Raw genomic sequence first — 22,493 nt, 5'->3', positions numbered from 1 at the left:
CTCCTTGAAGATAAAAATTCCTTTTCCTGCTTACCAAATTTCTCCCTTTGAAGTAACTGGCAGACAGGTAGTAAGACCTACTAATCTAAATCCTTGCTACTAAAAGTACAGTTCATGGACTAGAAGCATCAATTTCACCTGAGTGCTTCTAGAAATGCAGAAATTTGGACCCCAGAAAGTAGGACCCAGACCTACTCAATCAGAATCTTCATTTCCACAAAATCTCAGGTGATTTGATTTCTATGCATATTAAAGTTTGAGAAGCATTACTCTAAGTGGTATTCCATTAGAAAATTTTTTTGTTCCAAAGAACAACATTTCTTTGTTGAAAATTGAAACTCAGTAATGTCCACCTTTCATGTAACAGGAGAGTCAGGGTCCTTTGCCAGTCCCTAGTTCTCTGCTTGAAAGATCACAATGAAGACAAATGGTTCAGACCTGGATTAGAAGTTCAGGTTCTCTCTTCCACATAATGCCTAATTTGCCATACCTCATCTACATGTTACCCTGTTTCTACCCATCATCATTACCACCACCACCACCACAAATCTTATTGAGCTGTGCCAAGTGCATTTATATTCATACTAACAACTCTATGAAAGAGGTACTATTATTACCATCCCAGTTCTACATAGCAGACATCTGAACCCAGCTTGAGCCTTAACCACTAGAAACATGTACAACCTTGTCAAGTCAATGACTGCATGAATCTCATATATACTAGCCCTCTTTAAATATTTTGTTACCCTTTCTAGTGATCTAGTACGTTGCTTTCTGAGAAAGTACCTGTAGAAATAGAGTGATACTTAACCACTTTTATTTAACAAAAACACTACTATTACTAGCTATAAGCGTAATTACACTGGAAAAAATAGGTATTCTATTAAAATGTGCATGTATTTATGAACAAAAGGTAGCATTTACATTTCTATATTTCATGAAGCCAAACATATGACATTTAATAATATTTTAAATAAATTATTTATTTATTTTTGGCTGCGTTGGGTCTTGGTTGCTGGGCGCGGGCTTTCTCTAGTTGCGGCGAGTGGGGGCTACTCTTTGTTGTGGTGCGCGGGCTTCTCATTGCGGTGGCTTCTCTTGTTGTGGAGCACGAGATCTAGGCGTGCAGGCTTCAGTAGTTGTGACATGTGGGCTCAGTAGTTGTGTCTTGCGGGCTCTATAGAGCACAGGCTCAGTAGTTGTGGCGCATGGGCTTAGTTGCTCTGTGGCATGTGGGATCTTCTCGGACCAGGGATTGAACCCATGTCCCCTGCATTGGCAGGTGGATTCTTAACCACTGCACCACCAGGAAAGTCCCAATATTTTTAAAGGCATAAAATTATCAAGTATATTTTGTAAAGTGTGTTACACCGTCAAGTTGCTCTCTTAGGAAAATTAAGAGATTTATGCATATTACAATCAAGAACCAAAAATAATTTAGTATAAAACGTGAATCTCTGTTTTAAAATATTATATTGTTGCATATCATTTGAATGTTCAAATTGAGTACACTTGTCATTCAATACTACTTTTATTAATTCCATAAAAGTGTATTTATGACATCAAGGCTGATTCAAGGGACATTTTTGTACATCTAGATCAATAGGGGCATCAAAAGTATAGAATGTAGGTTCTATAAAACCACAAGAACATAGAAATGTTTACAAAATGCATGTTTTATCTATAGTTGTGTGATCTCCTCTTAAGTAGTATATATAAGGTAACTTCTCAAGTTTCCTTCAGTTTTTTTCTTCTAAGCCTAGAGGTTAATCAGTTTATTTAAGATATTTTGTCATCACTTCAAATATTTTTATTTCTAAAATAAAGCAACATTCTTTGCTCAGTTCCACTTCTAAGTCATTCTGAAGTCTGTGCTTCAAATTGCTTTCCTATTCATTCCAACTTCATGTTACCTACATTTAATATGCTTTTCTATCCATTAAAGAACGCTTTAGATTTTTTAAAAAATGGACAAAAAGAGACAATATAATTCCTAAACGTATTGATCCTTTCAAAGGTCTAAACAATGTACTTTATTAACTTTCCTTAAAACGTGCTCTTAACTCATTCTTTATATTTGCATTTTCCCAAACTCAGAACCTTAAAAAGTGTGGGTATCCAGCAACCTTTTGAGTGAACAGAGTGAACACGTAAACTAGTTAATCGTTGTACACCAAAGATTTAGCCTCCATTGGGATATCCTACTGGAGGAAATGGCCCCTGGCATTTGTTTGACATGTTTCTTTGAGTACATTTCTGATTTGTTGCTGGGCACACCAACATTCTGTACACAAGCCATTACTTATTCATTAGGAGAAACAGAGCATCAGTTGTGAAAATGAGAACAAAAAAAGGTGAAGGGCCTCACCTAACAGTAATAAATGGAAATAAAAAACTGTATAGGAGAGAGCTATTAATTAGGTAAGACATCTTAACTTTGTACATTTAGAATGCAGCTAGAGTGTTAACTAAATGCTTTCAATATTCATAAATGATTCTAACAGCCATACATAACCTACTACAACTTAGATCCTTAATTTAATTATAAGATAGAATGCTTTGTCTTCCGACTTCCTAAGTGCTATCAATTCTTCCTTTCCAGGAAAAGGTAAGAAAAACAAAAACAAGCAACTGTGCTTCAGTTCTGCTTTATTCTCCCAGCTAGCACTACACTCCCATTTGGACAGGTCAGGAGAATGGACAGTACACCATCTCTTCAGGAATCCCCGAAACAAACTTTGTTTTTTTACATTATTTTACATGCACTTTACTGCATTCTTATTTTCCTCTACAACAAGTTAAATGTTGTAAACCTAAAACTGCTCTAAAAGTAATGTCTTTAAAAATAATTTAAAAAAAAAAAAGAGGTGAGACATCCAGCTGAGCTTAATTGTCTTAATTGGTGTAAGACAATTTTTTCTTTTTTTTTTTTTTTTTGTGGTACGTGGGCCTCTCACTGTTGTGGCCTCCCCTGTTGCGGAGCACAGCCTCCGGACGCGCAGGCTCAGCGGCCATGGCTCACGGGGCCAGCTGCTTCTGTGGTATGTGGGATCTTCCCGGACCGGGGCACGAACCTGTGTCCCCTGCATTGGCACGCGGACTCTCAACCACTGCACCACCAGGGAAGCCCTAAGACAATTATTTTAAATGTTACAGAAATTCAACCTAATGTTCTTAGAGGAACAGTACTTACTTCAACTCTGAGAAGCTGCCCATTTTTGTCAATGGTACATCATTCACAGTGGCTCCCAACTTCCATATCACCATTTCAAGTTTCGTTTTCCTTCTATGCCTTCTTCATTCAGGCTCTTAAGCACAATAGGTACAAGCTATACACAGCTTGCGCTCTTAAAAACATGCCTTTGCCAATCATATAGTAATTCAAACTCAATTTATAACCTTTGCTAATATTCTTGATAACTTAAACCCTATCCTTTCCACTTCCCATTCTTCAAGACTTTACTCAAACCAAATCTTCTTGGTGAAGACTTACTTCTCCAACCACCCCAGGCTACACTTTTGCAGATTCTTTTTATGATCTTCATATTTTTCATTTGATACTTACCGTTAAGAAAAAAAAAATGTCCTGTCCTTCCATCTAGACCCACTCTCATTCATTTCAGCACCTAGCATGGTGGCGTGAATATAGTAGCTTTCAAATGTTCAAGTACACAAAGATTTAGAATGGAAAGAGGAGATGAAGTTCATTTTATTTGACTTATAAACTGTGTAAGGGATTTGCCCATTGACTCAGGCTGTTATTCCAGTTGTATTACCTTTCATTTTGATTGTCAAATTCTGGGTATCTTGTATTGTCAGAAATGAACTGTAAGTGGCTACAAAGCTGATTAGTTAAAAATCACTGATATCTGTGTAACTATTAACGTTGGGTGTTTGGCTTATATGTATCATTGCAATTATGAGAATCAAGTAGTCAAATTGCTGAATAATTTGGCCAAAGACTAAGGTAATATTTTAATGTCTGTTCTTTGTAGTTTAACAGTGCATTTTAAAGAAAAGTTTTATTTTGCCTCAGATGGTAATCATTAGGACCACAGAACTGGATGAGACCAAGAGGCATCAGTGTGTACTCCTTCTCCAGGGTGGTCTAGTCTTAACCATTTTTGAAAGCATCATAGAGGCCTCTTGAGGAAAAGAGAATTTTAGCCTATTAGGTTATATGCTCCAATTCTTTTGGACCTTATTTGTTACTCTTCATATCTAATCCAAATTCTTCATGTTGTGGTTCAAGAAAAGAAATCACTAAAAACATGTTAGGCAAAATAAATACTTTATTAATTTTTTTTTTTTTTAGAAATCAGCCTTTGTGTGATAATTCAGACATTTAAAAACCTTTTAGATATTCTTTCAAAGTATACTGTTAACATCTCAACCACTTTTGATTAAAACTTCACACAAAGAAATATGATAGGAGTTGAAAATTATAAATGCTAAAGAATAATTCTAATAACATTTGGTTGTTACTTTTTACACATTTATTTAACATATATGAAACCAAATAGGAAACTACCTTCCTTTTTTTCCCCATAAACAGTTCTCACTGGTTAAAAATGAATTAAAACCATCTATTATGAGAAAAACAAATCTAAATTACTTCCATTTTGAAAAAACAAAACCAGCTTATTCATTTCTATCCATTCAAGTCACAGGCCCCATTATTTTGGCAATACTCCACTATTTAGTCTAAAAGAAGAAATATCTCCTTATAATAAAGAAGTCTGGAAAATGCAATAAGTACATAGTGTTTAACCTAAGGCATGTTTCCAAAATAAAATAAAAAACTACATAAGCTATAATAAAATTGCAATTGTCTTGGGTAAAGTAACAATGCTTTACAGTGTAAGAACATTAAGTAGTTTTAGGTAACATATAAATTCTATCCTACTGCTATTAGTAACCTCCTCAAGAATTAAGAGCAATTTTTACAAGAGAACAATTTTTCTTCTTGGAAGTGACACTAATTAACAGCAGTGGAGGGAAAAATCATTGGTTGTTTCAAGCTCTCAAAAAATGAATCAGTTATTGCACAGTAAATACCTCATAGAGGTCAGTGTTTTAAGAAGCTAGTCTGAAGAAATATGTTATTTATAAGTTGGTTAAGTCTGGAAGTTTTCAAGTTTTAAAATTAATTCTTCCTAGGGAATCAATTGGAAAATATTGACATACAAATAAATATTAGGCTTTTCAAATGGCTACAGTTTTGATAGTTTAGAAAAGAAAGTCAGCAAAGTGCCTAAGTTTCTATGTTTTTTAAAAAGATATGCACAGAAGAAATAAACATTGTACACTGTATACAGTAGCCCAGCTCAGCAGCAAGTATCTTCTGAAGCACAAATGACACCTCCACCAGTGTATATCATTGATAACTCCAATATCACACAGCTAATAGGACCCATGCCAATCTTAAAAAAGAAAGAGAAGTGAACATTACACATTTTTCAATTACTACTGAAAGGTCTTTAAAAGGAAGGATGAGAATATTCTGTAAAAATATATATATATAAATATATATGTGTGTGTATATATATATATATATATATATATATATATGATCCTCCTTTATAAATTATGACATGATTAGATATGGGACCTATGGGATAGGTTTCTTTAAAAGACAAAGATACTAAAAATTTATGATTAAGGCTTGAAATCTTGATCCATAAATTGTACATTTGAAATAACATTAAAACCAGTGCTATCAAGATAAAACTCAGGTTTGAAGGTCCCAATTTCCCCAATTCCAGAATTTATTTACTATAATGAAATTTCAATAAAATGACAAAATATCAATAATCCCTTGGAGGTTTGAGATTATGAGGTTTGACTTGCTTACACTTCAAATGAGGTTGTAAGAGGTTTTCACACTGCAGGATAACATATTACATACTTTCTGTAAATCAAAATTTAGCTAGAGAAACAGACCTGTATACTAAAAAAAAAAAGTATTAAAAACTAAGTACTAATTTACATTTATCTAAACAAAGAAATTCAGAAAAATTTACCTATAAATTCCACTTAATGACTATCTTGCTTAGAATTAGATGCTTTACTTGAAGATACTGCTGCCAGAAGTCCACTTACAATTTCCCGTCTGATTTCCCCAACAATAGACTCTTTAATCTAGAATGGAAGAAGAGGAAAATAAGAATTTAACAATATGACTATAATCCATTTTATTCTATTTTCAGAAAAATAGTATTTAATTCCTGCAGTCAGCTAAACTATAGAGAGAACTACAACCTTCATGTAAACCCTTCATGAAATACAGAGAGCAAGTAGGGAATCACATCCATCTATCCTCAAACTCAGATCACATTGTGAGGTTTTGTCTAGCACAACTCAGATAGCTCCATTATAAAATATCACAATTCTCAAGTTGAGAACATTAACAAACGTTAGATTTAAAAACTTCATTAGATAATTTGCCCCATGACACAAAATAACCTGAAAGAACTGATTAAATGTTAGGTTCACTTTTATGTTTTTTGTTAATGTCTATCTTTGTTTGGTAACCAGCAGGATACTCAAGTATTCTCATTGTTAAGAAAACCTATTAGTGGCAAAATAATATACAGGTGTATTGCCTGTTTATACTAACTGAAAGCAAAGTATCTAAAGAAGTTATTACATATTATTCTAACCTAACATGTGCATTTTAAGTGAAAAGAAGAAATGATCATTTAGTACAATTTAATTTAAAACATGAAAAAAAATCCTCTAATCAACCATAAACTCTAAAGAAATAAATATTTATTTAATTGTATGGTACATTTGTCACCTGTCTGAAAATTTTGCTTTGGACAAGGGTTACATCATTTTATTGTTGGAAAAGGCAAACAGACCTAGGGGCAATGACAATTCCATCAAGATTTTCTTCTCCAGATGCCCAAACACTACACATGCCTATCTAAGCCTTTTTCTCTCTAATGACATAGCATCACCTCCGAATAGCCCTCTGTGAAGCCTTTAAATGTGTATTTCCTGAAATAAGCTGATAATGCCTTCCCGAATTAGCACTTGAGACACTCTCAACCAGCTTTAAAAAATTCTACATTTCCAGTTTCCTGTCAGCCTGATCTGTTCCCTTAAATGTTCCTAAGTACATCCTGAACACATCTCAATCAAAGTCTTTCCAAAAATGGCTCTGTATTAATGTCATGCAAAATTGGTACACAATACATATTTATACATAAGTATTCAGAGAAACAAATGCTCCTTAGCTACCAGCCATCTGTACTGAAACATATTTGAATAAATAGAAGCTTCTCATCTTACCTTCTACCAATATTTCTAAGCTTTAAACAACAAAACATCAAAAGTTTAAGTTCATAGTACTACAGATTCATTTTTTAAACAAATATGTATTGGATACAAATATTATGAAAACCAGAATCTCTTTGCCACAGTATACAAGTGCAAATGCAGTGTGTTGAATCAGATCCTCTGTAAATCTATATTTACAAAAGACAGTGAGTAGCAGAGTCAGTCCTGTTGTCCAATGCACATCTCATCGTACTTCATCATTCAAAAACAAACTAGCTAGAAAGTATTCTCTACAAACCAAAATGTGTGCCAACATTTGGGGGGGTGTGGGGTACAGATATTACTGGAGTAAAGCATAAAAGAGTCTCTACCAAGGATGTTATAATCTAGATGGGCACAAAATGAATATTGTTTCATGAAATATTGAAAGGAGAAAATTATTTATTAATTCATTAATGACATAAGAACAAAATTTTAAAAATGAGAGACTAGTATGGGCTAGAAGAGGAAAAAAATAAATTCTCAGAGAATAGCAGTCTTTAACATAATAATGAAAAAGTAAGGAAAATTTCAGACAATAGTGAGGATGAAAACTACATGTAGCAAGAGCACCTTGGAGACACAGCAAAAAGAAGCCTAGCCAACAAGACAGTTCCTACTAGGTAAAGAGTACAGGGGAATTAGAATAGAAACGGGGAGCTCAAATGGAAATTAATCAATGTATCCTGGCACACAGTAAGTGCTCAATGAATGTCTGAATAAATGCATCCATGAGAGAGTGAGACAGCACATGCCTGAGAGAGACAGTATCAGACACAAAAAGGAACAGAAAGTAGAAAAACAAAGGACTACAGCCTAGCACTGAAAATGACAAAATGCCTTTGATAATTTATTGAAGTAATAAATGTATGAACAAATAAATTAGTTCCAAAGTCTCCCACGCTACAGAGAGGTGGGAAGGATTAGTAGTGAGAAAATCAGTGGGATGGATGGTGAAGTCACCTTTATAACTTTCAAAAAGTAAGACAGGCTGAAGACAGACTACTTGAGATTAAGGAAGGAATGCACATTGGCAAATAAACAGGTGACAGCAAGCCTGAAGTGTGGGGCAACACGTCCATTTACTACGCATCTACTGAGTTACTGAGTGCTTCCTGTGTGGCAGCCATTATATCAAGTGATCACTAATAGAATTGTAATAAGAACACACGCAAGCTGTGTATTTACCAAAATACATGTTAAAGCTTGCCAGATGAAATGTAATAGATACAAAAAGGCATGAACCAAGCCTAGGAACTTCAATAAACAAAGTACTCTCTACACAGAGCAATCTATGTTTATGCTTTGATATGTAATTCTGTTCCATTTGCTTCTGTGGGCAGATGCTCATTTATTCTATTAAGTAATCTTCTTTCTTACTTTTTTTTTTAAAGTAACTATAAACAGTTTCAGGCCACTGATTACATACATCACAGACCACCTGGGCAAATTCCAAGAGTGCGTACATGTCCCCACTACAACATATGCACTCTGCACAGGAATGGGGTATCTTTCATCTGACAAAAAGCTTAGTTATTAAATGAGTGTATTGAATATTTGCAAGAACTTCCAGTGTGTTCCTTCAAAAGAATTCTACTGCATTAAACTACTGCATTAACACATTATAAATAATGAAAGGATTCTTTTAAAAAAGTTCACATATGGTGAAATAATGGAAACAAAGGCCTGATAGACATCGTTTCATGCATCCATGACTGCAATAAGAAAACTTCCCTGAAAGTGTCTGCCAAACATGTTTAATCCTCACCTACAAAACTGTTCAGCCCAAGCTTAAATCTTTTCTTCATGAATAGTAGCTTTGTTAATGGGGTTAGAGACCCATAATTTACTGGGAAGACAATCTAATTTTCTTGGTAGCTGATACAATAAGCTTAAAAAAAATTGGAATTCAGTACCATGTATATTTAAGTAAAAAGATTACCAATTTTAAATGAACAGAATCAAGACTAATCTGAATTTTAAGTATTTTGTAAACAAAGTTTAACAGAACACCATTGTAATTGAGCTAAGATGATAACCCAAATTATTTCTTTAAATTGTAAATGGCATTAGACTAAATTATCTATTAACACATGCTTTTAAACTGCTTCAGAAGAGTTTATTTTCTTAAGGACATCAGTATTCCTTTTTTTTTAACCTGGTTCTCTGATGCTATACTTATTTTTTTTAAACATTTTAATTGGAGTATAATTGCTTTAAATGGTGTGTTAGTTTCTGTTTTATAACAAAGTGAACCAGTTATACATATACATATACATATATCCCCATATCTCTTCCCTCATCTATCTCCCTCCCTCCCATCCTCCCTATCCTACCCTTCTAGCTGGTCACATAGCACCGAGCTGATCTCCCTGTGCTATGCGACTGCTTCCCACTAGCTAGCTATTTTACATTTGGTAGTGTATATATGTCCATATAGACACTACCACTCTCACTTTGTCCCAGCTTACCTATCCCCCTCCCCGTGTCCTCAAGTCCATTCTCTAGTAGGTCTGTGTCTTTATTCCTGTCTTGCCCCTAGGTTCTTCATGACCAATTTTTTTTTTTTTTAGAGTCCATATATACATGTTAGCATACGGTATTTGTATTTCTCTTTCTGACTAACTTCACTCTGTATGACAGACTCCAGGTCCATACACCTCACTACAAATAACTCAGTTTCATTTCTTTTTATGGCTGAGTAATATTCCATTGTATGTATGTGCCACATCTTCTTTATCCATTCATCTGTCGATGGACACTTAGGTTGCTTCCATGTCCTGGCTAAATAGAGCTGCAATGAACACTGTGGTACATGACTCTTTTTGAATTATGGTTTTCTCAGGATATATGCCCAGTAGTGGGATTGCTGGGTCATATGGTAGTTCTATTTTTAGTTTTTTAAGGAACCTCCATACTGTTCTCCATAGTGGCTGTATCAATCCCACCAAGAGTGTATGAGGGTTCCCTTTGCTCCACACCCTCTCCAGCATTTATTGTTTCTAGATTTTTTGATGATGGCCATTCTGACTGGTGTGAGATGATATCTCATTGTAGTTTTGATTTGCATTTCTCTAATGATTAATGATGTTGAGCATTCTTTCATGTGTTTGTTGGCAATCTGTATATCTTCTTTGGAGAAATTTCTATTTAGGTCTTCTGCCCATTTTTGGATTGGGTTGTTTGTTTTTTTGATATTGAGCTGCATGAGTTGCTTGTATGTTTTGGAGATTAATCCTTTGTCAGTTGCTTCATTTGCAAATATGTTCTCCCATTCTGAGGATTGTCTTTTCGTCTTGTTTATGGTTTCCTTTGCCGTGCAAAGGCTTTGAAGTTTCATTAGGTCCCATTTGTTTATTTTTATTTCCATTTCTCTAGGAGCTGGATCAAAAAGGATCTTGCTGTGATTTATGTCACAGAGTGTTCTTCCTATGTTTTCCTCTAAGAGTTTGATAGTGTCTGGCCTTTCATTTAGGTCTTTAACCCATTTTGAGTTTATTTTTGTGTATGGTATTAGGGAGTGTTCTAATTTCATTCTTTTATATGTAGCTGTCCAGTTTTTCCAGCACCACTTATTGAAGAGGCTGTCTTTTCTCCATTGTGTATTCTTGCCTCCTTTATCAAAGATAAGGTGACCATATGTGCGTGGGTTTATCTCTGGGTTTCTGTCCTGTTCCATTGATCTATATTTCTGTTTTTGTGCCAGTACCATACTGTCTTGATTACTGTAGCTTTGTAGTATAGTCTGAAGTCAGGGAGCCTGATTTCTCCAGTTCCATTTTTGTTTCAAAAGATTGCTTTGGCTATTCGGGGTCTTTTGTGTTTCCATACAGATTGTGAAATTTTTTGTTCTAGTTCTGTGAAAAATGCCAATGGTAGTTTGATAGAGAATGCACTGAATCTGTAGATTGCTTTGGGTAGTAGAGTCATTTTCACAATGTTGATTCTTCCAATCCAAGAACACGGTATATCTCTCCATCTATTTGTATCATCTTTAATTACTTTCATCAGTGTCTTATAGTTTTCTGCATACAGGTCTTTTGTCTCCTTAGGTAGGTTTATTCCTAGGTATTTTATTCTTTTGTTGCAATGGTAAATGGGAGTGTTTCCTTAATTTCTCTTTCAGATTTTTCATCATTAGTGTAAAGGAATGCAAGAGATTTCTGTGCATTAATTTTGTATCCTGCTACTTTACCAAATTCATTGATTAGCTCTAGTAGTTTTCTGGTAGCATCTTTAGGATTCTCTATGTATAGTATCATGTCATCTGCAAAAAGTGACAGCTTTACTTCTTTCTTTCCAATTTGGATTCCTTTTATTTCTTTTATTCTCTGCTCGCTGTGGCTAAAACTACCACAACTATGTTGAATAATAGTGGTGAGAGTGGACATCCTTGTCTTGTTCCTGATCTTAGAGGAAATGGTTTCAGTTTTTCTCCATTGAGAATGATGTTTGCTGTGGGTTTGTCATATATGGCCTTTATTATGTTGAGGTAGGTTCCCTCTATGCCCACTTTCTGGAGAGTTTTTATCATAAATGCATGTTGAATTTTGTCAAAAGCTTTTTCTGCATCTATTGAGATGATCATATGGTTTTTCTCCTTCAGTCGTTAATATGGTGTATCACATTGATGACTGATTTCCGTATACTGAAGAATCCTTGCATTCCTGGGATAAACCCCCCTTGATCATGGTGTATGATCCTTTTAATGTGCTGTTTGCTAGTATTTTGTTGAGGATTTTTGCATCTCTGTTCATCAGTGATATTAGTCTGTAGTTTTTTCTTTTTTTTTAAGTATTCCTTCTTATGCCTTGTTTGATCTACTATGTATTTTGCTTGCTAAGTCCTTCTTTGTAGACAGTTAAAAGGGTCAATACTAAGCCAAAGTTTGTCCAAACTATGCCAAATTCTCAATTAGGGAGTTTCTAATTAACAGGTTTAATAACAAATTCTGAAAAATTCTTCAAACATTTGCCTTGCATATTAGTCTTCAAATTATAAAATCTTCCATATTTGATGGGATGTTCTTACAAATGATTAATTCTCTAGCACCACCACATTATGATGGAAACAACCAACTTTTCTACATGTACGCCAATTTCTATCAGCCAAAAAAATCAATGTTCTGGCTTAGGGATGCTTTACACCCAGGAAATTACTTACAGCACATATCAGGCCATCCATTAACAACTTTAAAAATGAGGATTCAAGTGTGCATTAAGGGAGTATTTGTGCTAAATGAGTACATAAAGTCCAGTTTCCAAGGAAAATTTTCAAACCAAAACAAGCTAAAGGGAACAAAAATATCACATTTCTGGGCGGGGGGAGAGTACCTTAAAATTTATTTCCTCAGTTAACAAATATATTGTGGAGAAAAATAATTTTTTGAGTAAAACTCAATTCTACTGAAAAATTGATCTTTGATGTGAAACACATAAATAAGAATGAATTATAATCAGTCACACCTAACTAACTGAGCAAGGTAGATGTACAGACCCTGCTAAATATCTGCCAGCCACAATCAACCTACAAAAGTAATTACATTTGTAGGACAAATAAATTTATGGAATTAAGACCTTTTAAGTTGGTAATTCATGTCATGAAAAGAAATTACATACATGCAGTCTCATCTGCTAGAATGCTTGTTTTGTAAATGTGAATTTGTCTGAATGTCAGTTGAACCAGGGAACAGATTACCCAAACTGTACAAACATTAAACACCTACCAGCTATGTCAGTTCACTGTGTTATGAAGCGCACCTATCTGCATCTGGCATTAAAACTTTCTGCTGGACTTCATGTCACCCTCCTCCACCACTCCACAATAACTCACAAGCTGCAACCCTTCCAAAGTCCAATTCCACAAGGAAGTTTCAGGTCTTTTTCAAGGTAAAGTGTCACATTATTGCAGTATTTATGTATTTCTTAACCATTTAACATTATAAAATAGTGTTACTGTTTTTATTAGGTTTTTACCTTTTTAAAAACATGTCACAAGTTTTGAGTGTTATGCTTCTAATACTATTTTCCCCATAAGCTCTGTGTTTTTATTATACAAATTTGCATAGCACAACGATTTTTAGGAATGCATATATCATACTATATAACAAAACTGAGTATTTTCAGTATACTTCTCAAGCTACTATCATGCAGCTATAAATGGTGGCAACTAATACACATGAACTAATCTTTGGACCCAGAGGATCAATGGCCCATTTGAAGGAACATTTTGGTCTGTTGCCACCATTATTGACCTATAACCACTAAAAATTTGTTTTATACTATTCATGAGTTAATTCTAAAAATATGTTAAGTTCACGTTACTGAATTTATTGGAAATACACAGATTAAAAAGAGGGAGTCACTGAGACTAATTATTTCTCTGGCTCAGTTTGATTTTTTCCAGTTCTAAATTCTTAGTTCTCAATACATTATACCAAATGATTTCTGTATGATTTTTCAATTGTTTCCTGAGTTAGTTAGTCTTATTTACCTTCCTACTGGATTTTAAGCTTAAGGATTCATGTCTCATATCTTTCTTTTACCCTTACAGAGCAGGTACTCATTAAGATACTTATAAACCTTTTTTTTTTTTTTTAACTTATAGGATATTCTTCTTTTCAACTATTGGAAAGAATGAATGATCCTTTTTTATCATAGATTTTAGTATCTCATTTGGAAAGAATTATGAGTAATTATGGTTCTTCCTTAGAGTTACTCTTAATACAGGGAACAGAATGAAAAAAATAAATTCAACATATGTAATTTTTATTCCATGCACTCTATTGGATTTTGTACCCAAAGACACAATGTGATTTGAGAAGAAAAGGAAAAAAAAGTCATCATAAACATGTATCTATAGCAGTTTCCCTTTTTAAATGATATACATACTATTCCTTACCACCTGATCCTAGTGCCAAAAGCAACTATTTTACTAATTTTCTCAATTAATATTTGCCCTTGATTACTAATCCTCCTAAGTTTCTGCAGTCTTTTTGGTAACCTACAACTATGGTTAAATATTTCAGATCTGCATACTGCTAATCACACAGGGTAAACCTTCTTTTCATTTTGTATTTCTATCTTTGAACAACTTACATAATTTCCACATTTCTCCACCCACTAAGCCAAACAGCTCAAATTTTTTTTCTTAAAATCTCAACACCTTTTTTTTATGTCAATTGACATTATTAAATGACAGCTTTTAATCCTGGAAGAGATCTAAATTATAATCCCTAATTTTACAAAGGTGGAAACAGAGATCTAGAGAGTTTGTCATGTGTTCACTTATTTGAACCCTACATATGCCTTCTTCATAGATACTTAATAGACACAAATTGGATCAATGGGAAAATTACTGAATACAGTGAATCAAAGGAATAGCTTATAAATAATTAATGTTCAAACAAAACCTACTCCAAATAAACTAAGCGTAGATTTTACTCACCTCCCTTATGACTTGCTGTAACTCATCTTGCTCCACATTTTTATGCATTTCCTCAGCAGCTGGCAATAATGAGATTCTTCCATGCTCTTTCTCCACTTCAGATTTAGGTCCTACAGCCTCTGAGGCTTCTTCAGCTGCAAAAACTTCCTCAGAACTTTCCATATCTGGAGGTGTCTGTACAGAGCCTGTTCTAGAAGGAGCAGTTGGTGTTAAGGCCACCGACGCTCGGAATACTTTCTTGCTTGGTACCAGATGGGTTTTGGGTCTGCCCACTGAGTCACTAGAAGGTACTCCAGTTCTATTGGCATGAGAGGGACCAGAACATACAGAAGATGACTCTGATGTTGCTTGGGAGAAAACAGATTCTAAGCTTTCTCCAGGAGGAATTTCAAATCCCATTTCTCCAAGGCCCAGGCCCAATTCAGACTTCAGATATGACTGTTCCCGCATCAGTTCAGTGACCTGGAGATGAGAAAAATTGTAATTCTTCTCTCTTGAAATTAAGATTGGTAGTTAAAAGAAGATTAAAATCCTAGGTGTGATTACTGCCCCAAATCACTTAACTTGTAAAGACATGATTCTAATGCATTCATTTAGTTACTACTCAATTTCATTTGCAAAAATAGCAAGGAAAATTTAAATTCACAGAGATCAAGCCATGAAATGTGTAACTAAACTATAGCTGGATGAAATTTTACTTGGTCCCACACAGGGGTCCAAATTACTTATCAAGAAGAGTAACTTGGGCTTCCCTGGTGGCGCAGTGGTTGAGAGTCCGCCTGCCGACGCAGGAGACACGGGTTCGTGCCCCAGTCCGGGAGGATCCCACATGCCGCGGAGCGGCTGGGCCCATGAGCCATGGCCGCTGGGCCTGCGCGTCTGGAGCCTGTGCTCCGCAACGGGAGTGGCCACAACGGTGAGAGGCCCACGTATCGCGAAAAAAAAAAAAAAGAAGAGTAACTTGTAAAAAATAAAATAGCTACTCATAATGCCCCCCAAATGAACTGACTTGCTTAAAAAATAATAAAAATCATACTTTTGTTCAAAAAGTAGTCATCTTACAGACCCAGTTACCAAAAGGACCTGGAATCAGACTGTGAAAGCACATTTCCTGGAGCATGAATTACTTTTTATGATGCATTATTTCCTTTAGACCACAAAGATAAATCACTTTTGCAATTAACTGGCTCTTCAGTGGCCAAAGATGGCGGTGGACTTTCAGAAGTGCCCGAGTCACTTCTAATCAATTTAACTAACTTATCAAATTCTGTATTTTAAAAAAAATTCATGTACATTAGGAAAACTGTGTGTTTATGAAATATTATATCATTCCCTTCCCCAGTGATTTAAAAGGAAAGAGGCTTACTGGTTCCATTACATTCAATGGAGAAGGGCATGACAAGTTATCAGCGCTTCTACTGCCACACATTCCCTGAAAAAGTAAGAACAATATGTGTGTGTGTGTATTTTTTCAAATTGCAAGTGTTTTATAATGAACTAATTATTGCTCTGAAGCAGTCCTTTATGTCACAAAGGTCAGTCTAAACTGTCACAGGATCCTATAAAATGTGTTACTGTGACTGAAGTTTGTATAGAAGATGTTCTGATTCTCTGCCCTCACCAACACACATTTCTCAGAATAATGGATCAAAGCCTTTTATGGAAAAAGATATTCATTGACAATACAGGATATTCTTAGTCTATGCTATACATATATATGTGTATACACACACACATTCTACTCCATATGTGTGCATATATATGTGTGTGTATTCATGCATTTATTTTTAACAAAATCAGGTATGTTGTTCAATTAACAAAGAGAAAATTCAGTATTTCAACATTTCAAAACAGTATATTCTACGACTGAAAGATTTTGGCAAAAATAAGAATACAACCGTTGGAGTTCAAATTGCGTGGAAAGGAACCTTAGGAGTAAGAACAGTGGTACAAAATAAAGAGAAACAGTGTTTCTTTCTATTCTCTTGGTTGAATACATGTTTCTCTGCTTTTATGAAGATATCATTTGATTCCTTAAAAAACATAAAGAATGGAAAAGAATCCAAAATAAAGGGAACGTTTAAAGGAAACAGTTTTTTTTTTCAAAGGCAAGAAAGGGGGAAAAGAAGTCTAAGTGAAATATATATATATTACATATATCTGTGTTCTTCACAGTTACATGCAATGATTAACATCTATATCAGTCATATGTTAACCCACTATCATTTTCCCTTTAAAATCCCTAAACTTTTGTATTGCTCCTTATTTTCTATTATTAAAAATAATGATTTTTCAATGTATTTCTAAATTTACTAAACATTTAAGAAAATAATTACAACTTGCACATTCCACTGATTTGTGGGAAAGGCTCCTTAAAAACTCTGCATGTCTCTAATGCCATTAAAATAAGTGTTTTTAAATTGAGACATCTGTCCTAAATTGTGTGGAACATTATAAACAAATCCTGAGTGAAAAACCTATGCACAACCCAAGGTAGCGTACCATGAGTGCTGAGGAGCGGAAGGGCGAAGGCACACTCACAGCGTGAAGCTGCTCCTCCAGCCCCAGCAGACGCTCCTCCAGCTGCATCTCCAGGTCCTGAAGTTCCATTCGGACTGAATTTCTCAAGCTCTGGAGCTGATCAACTTCATATCTATCAGTAGGCACAAAGTTTGAAAAAAGCAGTTTGGAGATTCAGTGTTCACAACTCTCTCACAAGCTTTCAGAAGGTACTGAACTCCAAGTTCTATAAATTAGCACAACAGCGACTGCAATAGGTATAACCACTGGGAGAACTGGTTTTTCTTCCTCTCTCCTCGATTACAAATATCCCAAACAATAAAAACAGATTGCAACCACTATCTTCCTCAATCCACCAAAGGCAGAGAAGTTTACCTAGCAGAACACTATGCCCAATTTTATTTATACTGGTTCACAGACTACATAAAGGGTACACAACAGTAGAAATAAGACCCAGCTTCAAAAAAAAAGTTAACAATGCTTTTTAGAAAGAAAAATATTTTGAGTCAAATGAACTTTTACCTTTCGTCCTCAGTCATATGATGATAAACCATGGTTTGCTGACGCAGCACTGCCAATTCTAAATCCATCATTTGCGTTCTAAACAAATTCAGGCTCCGCCTCATTACTTGGAGCTCCTGAAAAGTATTCTAAAATACAATACAACAGCATTAACTTCTAAATCACACAAATTATTTTGTAACACAGAGATTTAAGTAAGAACTTACTTCATAAAGAGGTAGAACAGATGACTTCTGAGTACTATAGGGAGCAGCAGCAAGATCAGGCCCTCTCATCACAGGGTGCTTCAAAAGAGTGGAAGTATGATTAGGAATCAATGTTAAAGTGACTGCTTCCAAATTATCTAAGGTGTTAAAAAGGCAGAATTTTGGGTCTACATATTTTTCTCTTTGAGGCAAAAAACAAAAACCACTTCATGTTATAAGCAGGAACCAAATAAATCAGTACCCAATGCTACCCACTACTCCTATCTGTCGAAGGTTATAAGTCAGTGTATTGGAACGGGAAAGAGGCAAAGGAACACAAATAGTTCAAACCTATGTCTTACAGGACCTCTCTCTTGCCTTGAGAAAGCAGAAAAATAAAAACAAAACTCAGAAATGTAGAAGCAATAGCAAATATCATTCTGAGATTACAGAAATTACTAACTTGGCTGGAGAAAGTAGCAAGCAATCATCACACTCATTCTTAGACATCTGAGTATCTACTATGCTTCACTATTTTAGGCAGTGAAAAAGATAAAAGGAAGTAAAAGTCACTTCCAGCCTTCAAGTGTTCTCACAGTGTAAGAAAAAAGAGAAAACAGAAGTAAAAAATATATATATATATAATATTGGCTGGGGGCAGCATGGGGAGTGCTAGGATAGGAACAAGCAAAAATCCAGATTAGTTAAGTGTTCCCGACAATGGTGACCCCTGAGCTGAGCCTTAACGGTAAAAGGGACTTGGTCAGGTGAAGAAAGGCAAGGGCGGGGTGTTCCAGGTTAAAAAAAAAAAAAAAAGTAGAATGTGTAAAGAAACAGACACCTAGGGACACACGCCTGTGTAGAGGCTTGCATGCAGTCCAGTGTGGCTGGAGCACACACACAGGGAATGGGCCTGGAGAGATAGGGAGAGAGAGACCAGGTCATGAAGAGCATCTGTCTACTGAGGTGGGGTGGTGTGAGGGTGGGGAAATTAATTAGCTGAGTTACTGATGGGACACTGAAGAGAAGACCACATTTAGAGCAGAACAAGCTGGCCTAGACAGGTGCACTTGAGGGTGCAGGTGGACAGGACCCTGGGAATCCCCAGCTTCATATAATTGCAGCTGAAAGGTTAAATGTCTCACATGTAGATAGAACTACATTTTGTAAGGAGGAAGAAGAAACACCCACTTTCTGGTTAGACTGAAAATCATTAGGAGACAATCATCATGAGGATAAAATCTATACTTAAAAGAAGGTGTATTTTACTACATAACTTGAAAAGTTCCACCTTTCATTTTTACTGTCCAAGTGGCTTCCTGTCTACTATGTCACCATGATAAGGGATCTATTATATACACTCTATGCCTCTCGACTCTTAACTGAATAACCCAATCATTACATTACACTGTCATTTTCTTCATTTCCTCAACTGTCTAAATATAAGTAGTTTAGAAAGAGATTTAGAAAGGAAATGTGGGGCTTCCCTAGTGGTGCAGTGGTTAAGAATCCGCCTGCCAATGCAGAGGACACGGGTTCGAGCCCTGGTCCAGGAAGATCCCACATGCCGTGAAGCAATTAAGCCCGTGTGCCACAACTACCAAGCCTGCGCTCTAGATCCCGCGAGCCACAATTACTGAGCCCACACGTCACAACTACTGAAGCCCAAGCGCCTAGAACCCATGCTCTGCAACACAAAAAGCCCACGCACTATGACGAAGAGTAGCCCCCTCTTGCCACAACTAGAGAAAGCCCGCACGCAGCAATGAAGACCTAACGCAGCCAAAAATAAATAAATGAATAAATTAATTTAAAAAATAAAGGAAACGTGAGAGGCAAACCAAGAGACAATTTACTTCTTTTCAAAGCTTATTTTGGAAATTATTTCCAGCCCACTAACAAATCTGAGAGCGATGACTTTAAAAGTGACAAGACACATAGACCGTTTTTATTCAAATTCACACTTTACCTGATTTTTTCTCTTCTGGGGTGGTCCCAGCCTTTTAACTCAGTGGTAGCAGACTAATTCTGTGCCAGGCGACCAGCATCAGGAGTCAGCAGATGAAGGGAAAGCTTAGTCAGAGAGCAACGAGTGGAACCAGGAGAACATACGGCGACACAGAAGCCAAGGGGAGGAAAACTTAGAAAGAGGTGGTGAACACTGTCAGATGGAAAAGAAAAGGACAGACGGTACTTGAGAGGGAAGTTCTTTTAATAACAGAGACAACTTGACTAAGACAACGACAGTGCAGGAGAGGCTAAAGAAGGGAGGAGACCTAATGAGCAAAATCTTTTCTCTAGAAAGGAGGGAGATTGTGAGCAGAGAAATTCACCTTGTTCAGAATTAGTTACAGCTGTTCCCTTGAGCTAGGAGGGAAGACGCTGGGAGGGGGCAGGTACAGATAAGCTGAGGCATGCAGGAAAATGAGGCTGAGGTAGCTCAGGCCTGATGGGTCCCAGCTTCCCTGAAAATTAAGAGGTACTCAGACCAATAAAAGAAAAAAAGGTAAGAAGGATAAACTTTTTCTCATACCTGTGAAAGATTCTGCAGTGAGTTTCTAATATCATGCAACACTCTTCGCAACTGCATTTCGATGGCAGAAGGAGGGTTCACAGAGCACACTCGGTGAGGGTAGGCAGCATGTCTATGTGAGTAAGGACACCCGAGAGGGGAAGTGAAGGCACTACAGGTGGTGCCTGATATGTTGGGAATGCTGTGAGTGCTCAGAGTTCTCATGTGCTCACACAGGGGCCCTTCCTGCCACTCGGAGGGGACAGAGTGAAGGGAGCAGGTGGACTGAGATACAAGTGCCGGAGCATACAGCGAACAGGCCGGAGTCCTTTGCTGATGGCACTCCTCCAACCGGTTCACCTCACTCTGGGCGGCGGCTTCTTTCTTCACAAATGATGGAGAGATGAAAATGGTGGACTTAACTAAAGACTGACCATCATGCTCAATCGCCTCTCTTTCTAATTTCTGTTCCTCTTCTGGTGTGTACTTGTAAGTGAAGGAAGGTGGACTGCATCTGGTCTCTTTTCCAGGGGATAACCGAACATTGACAGAGGATACAACCCTTACTGGGCTCAGCAAGGTGGTTGGTAAAGACTGAGACCTTCTTAGAGGATAGCCAGCTTTTGCAAACAAGTACCTCTGTTTTAACAGATCTTTTGACTTTATCAAGCTACGCCCCACTCTTTGATTAGACAGAGTGCAAACCTTCATTTGCGCTCTTTGCAAAGCTGTGTTAACTCTGTCCACAGAAGAGGGAGGCCCAGTTGTATTTTCAGCACCCTTCTCATTGCATTTAGCTTCAATAGAAGCCAATGATTTAAGAATATGGTGGGTGGTATACTGGGCAAATTCACATTCACTGCTTTTATCCACATCACTTTCAGCACTTGCTTCCCTCAGTAGTTCCACTGGCTGTGCTGGAGACACATCCTCTTTCCTTTCAGTAATTTCAGTAACGTGATCCCCTGCACTACAGGTGGACTGTTGATGTCCTGTATTCTCAACAGTCTCGCACTGGGGGAAATCCTGGCCATCTGACCGTTTGTCAGCAATTGTTGCTGCCTTCTCTCTTCCCATCTGAGGACAGGTAAGAGACTCCTCTTCTGATTCATTAAAATAAGGCTGGTCTTGTGCTGTTGGTGTGACAAGGTCTTCACCAAATGATGTGACTGTTGTCTCACTGTCACAACTATCAGCACTACTCCCCATGGCTTGCAAGGACTCGTGAACCTGTGAAAAGAAAACAGGTAGAAGGATGGAGAATTCAAATAAGTAGTAGCATTAACAAAATACCAAACTGATACGATGCTTCTATACTTTTGGGGTCTCCCACCTTGGTTTTGGCTCTGGTGCTGTTCTAAACTGCTTTCAGTGCCCCTGATCAACAACCCCTCCACTTTCTCACAAAGATTATTCCAGATCTTTACTATTTTCCTTAAATCCCTTTTCAATACCCACTCCTTTTCTTCTAACATATGACACTGACACAAAGAAAATGGACAGACATTTCTTAACTTCTTTCCCAACACCTACAAATTTCCCCATACCTTTCCTCATCATTCCCTCCTCTCCATTCTGAAAGAAAACTGTATCTCTTTTCAAAGCTAATCCCTCCAACCTGTACTTCTGATCACATCCTCTCCAGGGCTAGGGTATTTCTCCAGTTTCATCCCAGATTTTTCTGCATCAAGCTCTCTTTCTCTTAGAGCCCTTTCCCTTAGTCATTACTGTATGAAAAAGACAAAAAGACCTATAACTCTTAAGCTATCATTCTTATTTGAAAAAACAGTTAACATTCATATCTTCTCTTCATCACTGATCTACTCTCCATTCATGCTTTTGCATCATTTAATACATCAGAACTATTTGCTCAACTACTCAATTTCAGAATAAACAAATTCTCACCTTTTCACTCCACTGGCCATAGCTTTCCTTTTAAAAGTTTCTCCTCCATCTCCCAATTTTTATGCCTGCTGGATTATTCT

At 36.5% G+C, this 22,493-nt stretch overlaps 1 protein-coding gene across 8 annotated transcripts in view; it reads right to left on the bottom strand.

The window, feature by feature from the left end:
- Window positions 1–4,274: 4,274 nt before the first annotated feature.
- ITPRID2 (ITPR interacting domain containing 2) overlaps window positions 4,275–22,493 on the bottom strand; it is a 100,485-nt gene continuing 82,266 nt past the window's right edge. For 2 of the 8 annotated variants that reach the window (XM_004267389.4, XM_033423686.2), the window contains 8 exons: window positions 20,530–21,738; window positions 18,018–18,095; window positions 17,812–17,939; window positions 17,272–17,422; window positions 16,136–16,201; window positions 14,770–15,231; window positions 6,024–6,141; window positions 4,275–5,423 (listed from right to left, as the gene is read on the bottom strand). In XM_004267389.4, coding sequence (XP_004267437.1) covers window positions 6,037–6,141; window positions 14,770–15,231; window positions 16,136–16,201; window positions 17,272–17,422; window positions 17,812–17,939; window positions 18,018–18,095; window positions 20,530–21,738 — 2,199 coding nt within the window. In that variant the 3' untranslated portion in view covers window positions 4,275–5,423; window positions 6,024–6,036. The remainder of the gene's footprint in view (window positions 5,424–6,023; window positions 6,142–14,769; window positions 15,232–16,135; window positions 16,202–17,271; window positions 17,423–17,811; window positions 17,940–18,017; window positions 18,096–20,529; window positions 21,739–22,493) is intronic. The other 6 variants (XM_033423682.2, XM_033423683.2, XM_033423684.2 and 3 more) reach the window with 6 other exon arrangements.

Source organism: Orcinus orca, chromosome 7 (assembly GCF_937001465.1).
Source record: "Orcinus orca chromosome 7, mOrcOrc1.1, whole genome shotgun sequence".
Classification (NCBI taxonomy): domain Eukaryota; kingdom Metazoa; phylum Chordata; class Mammalia; order Artiodactyla; family Delphinidae; genus Orcinus; species Orcinus orca.
The sequence above is the reverse complement of the archived record's forward strand: the minus strand, read 5'-3'. Positions and strand labels throughout refer to the sequence as shown.